At 32.2% G+C, this 12,024-nt stretch overlaps 1 protein-coding gene across 1 annotated transcript in view; it reads right to left on the bottom strand.

Moving 5' to 3' along the window:
- LOC143084123 (uncharacterized) overlaps positions 1-12,024 on the bottom strand; it is a 29,399-nt gene continuing 17,375 nt past the window's right edge. Inside the window, exons 12-19 of the mRNA XM_076260530.1 lie at positions 8,134-8,263; positions 7,853-7,887; positions 5,803-5,941; positions 4,769-4,995; positions 4,236-4,394; positions 3,462-3,657; positions 949-1,203; positions 1-257 (exon numbers count right to left, since the gene is read on the bottom strand). Of these exons, the coding sequence (XP_076116645.1) occupies positions 1-257; positions 949-1,203; positions 3,462-3,657; positions 4,236-4,394; positions 4,769-4,995; positions 5,803-5,941; positions 7,853-7,887; positions 8,134-8,263 (1,398 nt within the window). The remainder of the gene's footprint in view (positions 258-948; positions 1,204-3,461; positions 3,658-4,235; positions 4,395-4,768; positions 4,996-5,802; positions 5,942-7,852; positions 7,888-8,133; positions 8,264-12,024) is intronic.

Genomic DNA, 12,024 nt, shown 5'->3' with positions numbered 1-12,024 from the left:
TTATGAATAATATAGAATATAACACATGTGTCTTACTTGGTATTGCCTATTATGATCAATGCCAATCCAAACATGACCAGGTGTAGGTGGTGTTAGATCAACCGTTACTCCATCACTACAGATATTTGTTTCGTATAAAACCTCTGTCCATTTCTCATATTCTACCTCTTTCCTTGGTGCATGGATACACACTATGTATCGTTTACCATGTTCTAGTTCGTCTTTAGTGCTGAATATAGCGTTAATGTATTCTTTTTCTATAAAATGTTGGAATGCATAAGTTAATGGTGGGCTATATAATGATTTCCATAACGTTGCACTTATTGCTATTTAAGTCTTGTGATATTTGTCTTCAAACAAGCCTTTTGTAACTGATTAAACTGCTATATCGGTTCATTATAAATTTATGTCATTTTGTTCGTTTGTGGATAAGTGTCGTCCGTATTTGATCACATTTTCTGTAACTGAATATTACAGTTTTTGTTCTGTGATTTGGCACCAATGAGACACCACTGCTCTAGGTTTGCCGAAGCGCTCATTTTACTTTAATGTTATTAACTTTAATTTGAGTCGTTAGTTGTTTCTTTTTGAAGTGTTGCTCTACAATGTTTCTAACTTGCGGTTGATGTTAGCTTATTATACCGTATTGAGTTTTCGTAAAGTTCAAGTCAGTACATATACAATGTAATAACCCGTAGCTGTTTACGTCAATGTCCGTTGGTCTTGTTTGGTTGTTATCTCCTTGTATCACTTTTCGTTTTATTCGTATACTGATTTTTAATATTAATTGTTTTACAATATGGGTTCTTTTCTTCACACGAACAGAAAATGTTCCAACATGACTTGATTAATTCTTTGACATCTTTGATATACACAAAAGATAATATATCTAATAAGATAAATAGAATACAGACTAATTATTCGGAAATGAATTGAATTAGTTTGTACCTGTAAATCCACATTTAACAGAATCAGGGTGCGAACATGGATCCCTCAATTGAAGCTTTGCATCATCCTGGTAATAACTTGTGACATCTAAATTTTCTGAGTCGATCACAGCCCAGGTGTAATTTTTGTGACGTAATAATGGCCATGTTGCAGAGATTATGTTCTTATAAGGTGAATAGTCAACGTCAGGTACCTCCCATCTACCGTTTTCCTCTAAGATGATGTCATGTCCATATCCATCGAGTATTTCACCGTCTAAAACATTCGACAGTTTTCACTTTAAATTTTAACATCACTTTACATAGGATACAACGACATTGCGATATTTAATAGTTGAAACTATTGATAAATTAATTAGAAATATTATTCCACTTGCATCTATCTATATATCTGAGGACACACTTGTCGATCTCTTAATTCAAACAAATTTATCAAATATTTGTTATTTCATATTTGACCTCAAATTAAAGTAAAGAATACAACATATACAGTTAAGTGAGCTTCATATCTGATCTTACATTTACAATTGGGAATGAGGGTAGGTGCAGAATACACATTAGTATTATTAAATAAGCTTGCATTTGATGTCATGTCATAATTTCCTAAATGGTTGGTATAAGAATGATATTTGACTCGGATTTCCTGGTGATGATGACGCACGATGTCTGTCAAATAACTTGTTATACAGCAAAAAGTGCAATAAATAATGTAAGAGTGTAACACAGAAGTTTATCTACCATGAAATTGGAAGTTGTCTTCGACTTCTGAGCACGTATGCATAAAACCACTTAAGTTAAAAAATCAAATCGTAGTACTAATTTATCGTTTGACATTTAAACAAATCTCTCCATTCGGAACAAATCTGAACTTAAATAGCTTTATACATACGGGCCAAGAGTTTGAACCGCCATGCACAACATTTGTAAATAAATCTACATAGAGAAGACATTTTTTTTCATACGGATTATTAACAAAATAGGAATAATAAGAAGATAAGGGCCATCCGTAATTTACGATGTATTAGGGTTTTTATACTTGTTTCAGACCGATTATATCCTTTTCCCGATTGTCACATCTTGAAATGTAGATTTGCATGGTGATGGAAACAGGGAAAATGTGAGACGCCTACTCTGACATCACTTTCAATATTTGTTTTTGTTATCATGATTTGTATTTTTTTAATCAATTTATGAGATTAAAACTTAGATAACATAGACAAATGATAGCTTGCTGTATAATCATCAAACCAGAAGAAAAAAGTAAAAAGTACAAAACAACACTGGAAGCTGTTGTACCCAAATATTGTATTTATTTATGGAAATTTTCACTACATGCCAATATATATTAAAAGAAGATGGGATATGATTGCCAATGCGACAACTCTCCACAAGAGACCAAACTGACAAGAAATTAACAACTATAGGTCACCTATAGGTCACCGTACGGCCTTTAACAATGAGTAAAGCCCATACCGCATAGTCAGCTATAAAAGGCCTCGAAATGGTAATGTAAAACGATTCAAACGAGAAAACTAACGGCCTAATCTATATAAAAAAAGATTATCATAAAAACAAGAGGTGCCTCTTCGTGTCTCTTAACTCACAAATTGTCTCGCTGAACAATTAATATGATTTGATTAACATATAACTTTTAAACTAGCTGTATCTGCCGATATGATTTATTTTTATCAAAAAAAGGTGTGATTAAAACACATGTACAATTAATGCTCAATCTTTATACATGTTTACCAATTTGCTATTGTTGATGAACTCTGTTGTATTTATTTTTCGGTATGTAATAAATTAAAAAGCTAATTCATATGTATCATTCGGTCTTTTTTTCCCAATTAAGTTGTAAGTCAGAAAATAAATCTAGCATATTGAATTTCAATGATTGATTTGTGTTTACTACCATTTTCAGCACTTCTTATTGGCGCTTACATTTTATTGGTTTATTAAAGTGGAGTCTAAAAAAAACCCACTGATCTTCGACTGGCTTGATGCATTATTTTTTTTTTTTGAATTTTGGATCCTCAATGCTCTTCAACTTTGTACTTGTTTGGCTCTATAAATATTTTGATATAAGCGTCACTGATGAGTCTTACGTAGACGAAACGCGCGTCTGGCGTACTTAATTATAATCCTGGTACCTTTGATAACTATTATAACCTTTTGTCATTCAGTTATTAGTTTTCTGTATAGATCCCTGGTATTAGTTAAACATTCTCACTATTCAAATGAGGTTGTGTCTGGTACGAAATGTCAATATGCTTTTATAGTTATACATTCCGATGATATTGATGATATGCTTTTTATAGGCACCTTATTCAAACTTAAATTATTCTACATATATCTCCCATAAATTTAGATTATCGCGAAACAATCGTTTTTACTAACTTTTTTCAAATATTGTCAATGGTGGCCAAAACGCTATATATTATACATCCTTTTAATGCGCACAATGAAAATAAATCACAACATGACTGCAATTTCTATTCTATGATATAAACGTACCCAGTGTTTTCTCTTGAATTCCGACAGCATCAATTACAATATTCGGTACAATCAGAGAATCGCCATCCCGGATTGTACATGTCTTAATCTCTTTTGAAATCATAGACCATACTCCAGCTTTATTGTAGCCTCTTATAAAAACCTTGCGACATTTTGAGAAATCCAAACTGTTGTTTAAAGATATCACAAAACGTGCCTACAAAAAAAACCCCAATACATATGTATAAAATGGTAAACTAAAATTGATGCAAGTCTAGCAGTGAAGTGATAGCAATTTGTATATTATATTAATTCGCATAATAGTGAGATCATATACAAATAGTTTATACAAGTGATTGGTGAAGCTAGCTTTAAAACCAAGTTTAATCCACCATTTTCATGCTTGTTACATGTCAGGAATATGACAGATGTCATCAATTCGTTTGATGTTTTATTGCCATTTTAAAAGGGACTTTTCTTTTTGAACTTCCTCGGAGTTCAGTATTTTTGGTGATTTTACTTTTTACTGATATAATAATAATCTAGTTTGAAATGGAAAACATTATGATTAGGTTAAACGCCTTTGTAACATTGTTCATCTATTTATCCTCTAATTCTGAACCAAGTATAGATAGACGTATTAAGCTTTGACACACTTTGGTGTAATTTGTTTTGGGTTTCAATATTATTCGACTTCGATTTAGCTTGCTGACTATTTCGTGTGCGTTTAGTATCGTTGTTGACTTTTGTCAAGATTAAACGCTTTAAATGGAAAGATGAATACACAATAATTACATGCTCCATGTCTACTGCAGTCAAGTTGTCAATTTCATTCCAAACTGTATGCAATCCAACATTATCTCCTAATGCCCATTCATAAAATGTGACAACACCCTGCGCTTCTTTGTGGTCTTTGATATCAGGATCATACATCTTCTCAAATGTAACATAAAGCTGAAACAGTAAAGAAATACATAACTGTTCTTGTATATGCTTTGCACTACAACAAAAATACAAAAACAAGATAAGTGTTAATGCAACGACAATTTTGCCAATAAGTGAACACTTCGTACATAAATTAGGCAATTAGTTTTCTCGTCTGAATTGCTTTACCTTCGTCATTTCGGGGTCTTTTGACACAGTTGATTTTCTATATACAAATGATATATTTTTAATGTCATTTTGAGCAAAACTGGTTTGAATTTTCAAATTGCAATCGGATTACTTCTTTATGTCATATTATATTGTAGTTTGAACAACTGTTTTAAACGTCACTTTAATTTTTAGACTATTTCATTTCGTAAGTTAATCATACTTGTTTAACGTACCTGATTCATATTTGTCATATTCACAAGTTGAAGGGTTATGTTACCGGTGGATGGAGGAGATATTAAAACCGTTACACCATTACCGTACACAGGAGGAAAACATAAGTTCTCAGCACAGAATTTCACAACAGCTCTGTATGAATTTCCTGGTTTCAAGTCTAAGTCACTCAACGTAGCATACTTGTGTCGACCAATATACTCGTAGTCTTTGAATACTTTCCAAATATCTGAAGGGAAAATAAGAATATCATAGCAGTACATAACTGATGATTGTAGTTTTTTTTTTTATATCTATCCGCCATAAAGTTTTAAAGTAGGGTAAAGATATCAAATTCATATTCAAACTCTAAAGTTAAAAACAAAACAATGAAAACCAAAGACTGAGCATCACGAGTTTAACCAACAAACCGGGTTTGTATGAATGTGCTCAATTCAAACTATTTTCATCGGGGTAAAACATTATATAATAATCAGATAACAAAAAAGATCGAGTCTGCTATTTATTCGATGTGTCCTCAAAATAAAACGAAAGGAGATAATACGATCTGAAATGTTCATGAGAGGTGGGTACTAGATAACAAAAATTAAGTCAATCAGATAAATAATACTTTAAACTTGTTCACCATTGCTTCTCATATTCTATAACTGTATGTCATGTAGGGAAAATAACTATGCAATAAAATGTAACACTTTTAACAAATTAAAGCAGTATATCTCTGCCCGTTCAACTATAATTCCGTCAACAAACTAAACCGAATAGTTGTATTAAATATTTATTAAAGGTCAATTAACAACACGACCCTCTCTAAAATTTATTTCATATATTACGACAGTGATTTGTGAGCAACATCACTTTCATTTTCAAACGTTTAAATTATCAAGAGCTATTTAGATATTTAACTTAAAACTGTGTCAAGTAACATGACAACTTTTCCCTTATAAGAACATACCCCCGCTAGTTGATTATTGCTTTTTTGTATAGTATGCGTTTGTGAAATAATTACCACTAACTGAAATAGAAGTCAGTAACTTACTTCCAACTAGTCTTTCTTCTACCTTGACAAAGGCATCTCTTATGTATGGATCGTTAACAGACAATATGTCCCAATACACAGTCAAAGTTGTCGTTGAAGTTTGAAATTCATCGTCCTCGTGACAAGTTGGGCGAGTGTCCTTCAAATAATAAAAAAGCAATCAATCGAATCTAGCTACACCATCAGTTTAAAATTGAAATTTATGATCATTTGAGTACTAAATATGAGGCATCCGTAGTTCAAATGGAATGTATAGAAGATGAAACAATTAGTGTTGTCAAATCGTACACTTTTCCTAACCGGTTACTCGGATAATCGTTCGACCGATTAACCGGTTAACCGGTAGTTTAATTTGGTGTTTCAAAGCCTTATCAATAGTACCCTTCACAAAGATAAGATGTGGTATGAGTGTCAATTTGACAACCTTTCATCAAAGTCATAATTTTGCGCTTATGGAATTAAAGTTTGTCCTGTGACATTATAAGGCTTGTCTGTGAGGATTCGTGGCGAAGTTTGACTCTTAATAATCGAATACACCGTATCAACTATAGCGTTTGTACAACTTCAGATTGAAAAATAAAAAAACAATTTTCTTGATTTCGCGGAATTGATAATGTCTGAAACCAATTATTCTTTCCTTTTCTCTTGTTGTCTCCGAAAAAAAGGTGGAGTGTTTCAATCTTAAATGATTAATTATTAAAAAGAAGATGTGGTATGATTGCCAATGAGACAATTCTCCACAAGAGACCAAAATGACACAGAAATAAACAACTATAGGTTTCCGTACGACACGTTTCTTTACTTTGTTTGCTTGTTTCTTTAAGCATGTTACTCGTACTATCACGTTTACACTGAGAACATTCACATTGGTTTGCATTTCACAATTGTTTAGTTAACATTTTGTTTAAAGTAAGACTAAGCCTTGCACTACGGAGGTTGTACATTTAGATGTAGGTTTACACAATATAAGATCAAAAACGAAATAATGAAGTAATTAGTAAAATCTAATCACATTACTGATTTAAAGTTACTGTTAAAAAAACATTTGTACAAATTATGTTTCTTTAAGATCCTGCCCCGAGCTCTAATTAACTTTATGTTTTTAGGATTAACAAGAGCAATCAACATACTGGACAATCAATCTGTCAAATTAATTACCACGACGACATATTTTAAATAAAACATAACTATTTATTTATTTGAATACAAATTTATATCAAATCTATCAAAATTCAAAAAAGTCCGGTTAACCGGTTAGCGTTTTTGGTATTCGGTATTCGGTCGTTCGACCGGTTAACCGGTTAACCGGTTAACCGTTGACACCACTAGAAACAATATAAAAGAGCATTTCCTTTTAACGTTAAGCAACTTATACAGCAGTAGCAGACATAACTGTTAAACAATTCACAGGTGGTATGCCTGAAAATACCATTCGTTTGAAAGTTACAGAATCACAATTGTAAACGTTTTAACAACAAATTATCATGGCCCCTAGTCCATAGTATTTATCCATTTTTGTCAAAGTGGTTTTATATACTGGTAATTTTTATACTTGCTACTTAAAACATCCTCTGAATTGCATAACCATGAACGGCTCCAAGGTTCTTATTCCATCATATTTTAGATCATACCGCATTATTTCAGGTAAAAGAAAAGTAAAATCACAAAAATACTGAACTCCGAGGAAAATTCAAAACAGAAAGTTCCTAATCAAATGGCAAAATCAAAAGCTCAAACACATCAAACGAATGGATAACAACTGTCATATTCATGACTTGGTACAAGCGTTTTTCCATGTAGAAAATGGTGGATTGAACCTGTTGCTATAGCTAGCTTAACCTCTCACGAGTATGACAGTTGAAAGTATAAACATAATTAGCTCATTCAAAGCATTGAATCAGTGATAATACCATCTGATTCTATAACGCCGTTCAATTACTCAGTTTGATAATATTGTTTTGTTCATAATTGCTCATTTGTTGCAAAGAGTTCACTCATAAAGCAAAGCATTTCAGTATTATGTCCCCATTTCAAATATAATTCAACCTACCTGTTTATGATGACTAAGCTGAAGGCCTGGGGCGTCTAATAAAATAAATAAACTTAATGTATATAACAACTATTTTTGAATTGATAAGGTAAAACATTACTGTTCACTATTGTGACATTCGGAATTTAAAAATATACTAGAAGAAACAAATATTCAAATCCTTAAATATACTACATTAGAGCCGCGATACATTTAATTTTTTTAATAATCGTAAATATCTCGTAGTGTTTAAATAGTTTTGAAAGTTGAATTGCAAATGAGATTATAAAAGTAAAATATACCAGAGCAGTTATTGCCATTCCTCACTACAATCCCTGTAAGATGTTTGTTGATGTCCAGAACTCTGACACCATCAGAGCTAACATTGACACTCCCTGCAGTTTTTTTTGATTCTATAGTCACATAATACATCTACAATTTATCTATATAGAATTAAACCCCATTTGCTGGTGTGTACTTTTAGCATTCAATCTATCAGTGCAAGAATAACTGAATGATCAATAAAGAAATTCATTTATATTTGAAACCATTGCAATGAAGTCAGTAGCCTGTAATTCAGTGGTTGTCGTTTGTTTATGTGTTACATATTTGTTTTTCGTTTTTATATAAATAAGGCCGTTAGTTTTCTCGTTTGAAGCGTTTTACATTGTTTTATCGGGGCCTTTTACAGCTGACTATGCAGTATGGACTTTGCTCATTGTTGAAGGCCGTACGGTGACCTATATTTGTTAATGTCTGTGTCATTTCGGTCTCTTGTGGACAGTTATCTCATTGGCAATCATACCACATCTTCTTTTTTATATATAAAAATTAAACAAGTAAAACTTAGAGATTTACGCCGCGGAAGATAAAAGTGTTTCCGTTTTAGAAAATAAAAAGTGAAGTACAGAAAAACTAGTCAAAAAACTTATATCATCAGGAAATTGATGAAAAATCTAATTACTCTGATTCTATTTAAAAAAAAACTAATGTCGTCAAAGAATTTCGCCAGACATTAACGACATAAAATATCGTTATTGCACTTTAAAAGCGTTTTTTAACATATAAAATCATATGCAGATTACTGTGAATTCATTATTCTTCGTTGGATACCAATTTCATGTATTCATGGGTTTATGTGAACCACAAATTCATATGTTCAAGGAATGACATTTTTGTTTATGCTTTGTATGCATAGATTGGTAACACCATGGAATCAAATATCCACGAAAATTGATATCAACAAAAACATTAAAATCCACAGTATGTTATCTGAATCGAAGTCACGCATTCTAAATGAACACAACTGTTATTTTGTCAAGGGAAGAAAGTCTTTTCTCAATAAGAGAACCACTAGTAAGATAAATAAAAGTTATAACGATAACTAAAACTTTATTCTGGATATACTCTCATAGAAAGGAACGAAATGTACCGTGTTGTACTATATTTGTTTTGTAGACTTAATACCTGATTTTTTAAGGAAAAACGTTTTTTTCACTGACTTTTTACCAGATTAAAGACTTTGACAAGACTTTAAAGAAATAAACAAAAGAAAATTGATGATTGTTATAAAGAACGCAAAATAATCATTCAGTGATTACAAGGACTAATTATTAAATTTATAAAGGATAAAAGCCGATAACAGTTCATATTGTAAAATATTGGACAGGTCTGAGGCCGAAAACCGAAGACCTAGGCTTGTTCATTAGTTAACAGAAAGGACTGTTAGAGGCTTATATCATATTTAAAACTTTGTTTAACACTCCGAAAATGGTAAAAAAAGAAAAAAAAAACTAGATGTGTCAAAGCGACACGAATGACCCCGTCTCAAAAAGTTGAAAAATCTGCAATTTCAATAACACATGTGGACACTAACATGATATGATGGTAGTCTCACATATCAAAAATTAGCTGAAAATCTGGAGGCGTATAGAAATAAAGTCTGTATAACTGTGATTTTCAACAATTTCAAAGTTGTAAACCCTTAATTTTGGAAAAATCAAAATTAGCGGAGCGGAACGAAACCTAAACTTGATCTGTAACTCATCATGATCGAGTAACTCACATACCAAAAACCAGGCCAATATCTAAAAGCGTTTGTAAAAAAAGTCTATATAACTGTGATTTTCAACAATTTATCAAAGTCCATAGCCCGTAATTTCGGCAAAAATTAGCGGAGCGGAACAAAACTTAAACTTGATCTGTAACTCATCTTGGTTAACTCACATGCCAAAAATCATCCCAATATCTGAAAGAGTTTAGAAAAAAAGTCTGTATAACTGTGATTTTCAACGATTTATCAAAGTCCAAAGCCCGAAATTTCGGCAAAAATTGGCGGAGCGGAATAAAACTTAAACTTGATCTGTAACTCATCTTGGTTAACTCACATGCCAAAAATCATCCCAATATCTGAAAGAGTTTAGAAAAAAAGTCTGTATAACTGTGATTTTCAACGATTTATCAAAGTCCAAAGCCCGAAATTTCGGCAAAAATTGGCGGAGCGGAATAAAACTTAAACTTGATCTGTAACTCATCTTTGTTAACTCCAATACCGAAAATCAGCCCAATATCTCAAACTGTTTAGAAAAAAAGTCCGTATAACTATGATTTTCAACCATTTATCAAAGTCCAAAGCCCGTAATTTCTGCAAAAATTAGCGGAGCGGAACGAAATTTTAATTTAATCTGTAACTCATCATGGTTAACTTACATACCAAAAATCAGCCCAATATCTGAAGGCGTTTGGGACAAAACTCCGTATAATGGTTTGTTGCGGAATGACGGAATGACGGAATTTCGGAATTACGGAATTTCGGACAAGGGTAAAACTATATGGCAAAAAACATGCAAAGATTTATTTTCATCAAGACTGAAAATTGTTTTGTGAATAATATTTTTTACATCAAAATATATCCTACATGTTGGCACCTTCAAATTAAACAGTAGCTCAGCTTAAACAATAGACAAGAAGAAAGTACAGATGAAGGTTAACAACATGTATTACTACGTACATGACGAATAAACACCGGGTATGCGTATCATGATTTTTGCATGCGCAACTCCTTCTCTAAATATTTTCCGTGAATACCTTTACAAAAAGGTATTTTAAATGGACAAATAATGAAAGTATGTTCATAATACAAAAAAAAAAAACGAAGAAAGTGATTAGTACTAGTGCTTGTGTTGTTTCAAACTTTGGATAAAAATGTGTATTCAGAATCTTTTCAGATATATTCTTTTTCAGTAGATTGTAAAGAGGGTTTAGATATCAGCTAATAATGGCAAGTTTTATATATATATCATATTTCAAAATATAGTCCTCTTTTATTAGTGTCTTGTTTCTTGTTTCTTCTTCGGTGTTATTTATTGCTATGTGATTGACAATACAAAGAATAGCATATGAAGAAAGGTTCACGTTGAACCATATCGAGTACATCGCAGTCGAATTTATTTCAAATATATAGTATTGTATTCAGATATCGCAGATCAAATTTATTCGTTCATTGTTTAATCATACGTTTTTTGATTGAGTTAAGTCTGCCAATTGATATTTTATCGTATATTTTTCTTTGTTGTGATGTTATGCTATTGTTTCAGGAAAAAGGGAGAAGGTTTGGATCCATTAAAACGTTTAATCCCGCTGCAAATGTTTGCACCTGTCCTAAGTCAGGAATCTGATGTACAGTAGTTGTCGTTTGTTTATGTAATATATACGTGTTGCTTGTTTCTCGTTTTGTTTATATAGATAAGACCGTTGGTTTTCCCGTTTGAATGGTTTTACACTAGTAATTTTGGGGCCCTTTATAGCTTGTTGTTCGGTGTGAGCCAAGGCTCCGTACTTTAACCTATAATGGTTTACTTTTTAAATTGTTATTTGTATGGAGAGTTGTCTCATTGGCACTCACACCACATCTTCCTATATCTATTAGTATGAACAAATAAAGATAACAACGCGCATTCAGTTATATTCTTTTGCATGTTTTGTTGTTCGTCGGAATTTACATCTGAATTACCCTCCCCCTCTTTGCAAGGTCGAGTCGCTCTTCTTTGCCGTTTATTTGTGTATTGATTTGATGTTCCTTATGTTATGTTACCGAAACATGATTTTATTTCTCGATATTCTTGTCAACACCGAAGTGTTGACTACTGGGCTGGTGATACCCTCGGGGACGAACCGTCCACCAGCAGTGGCAT

Source organism: Mytilus galloprovincialis, chromosome 7 (genome assembly GCF_965363235.1).
Source record: "Mytilus galloprovincialis chromosome 7, xbMytGall1.hap1.1, whole genome shotgun sequence".
NCBI lineage: Eukaryota > Metazoa > Mollusca > Bivalvia > Mytilida > Mytilidae > Mytilus > Mytilus galloprovincialis.
This window is presented reverse-complemented; position numbering and strand designations above follow the sequence as displayed.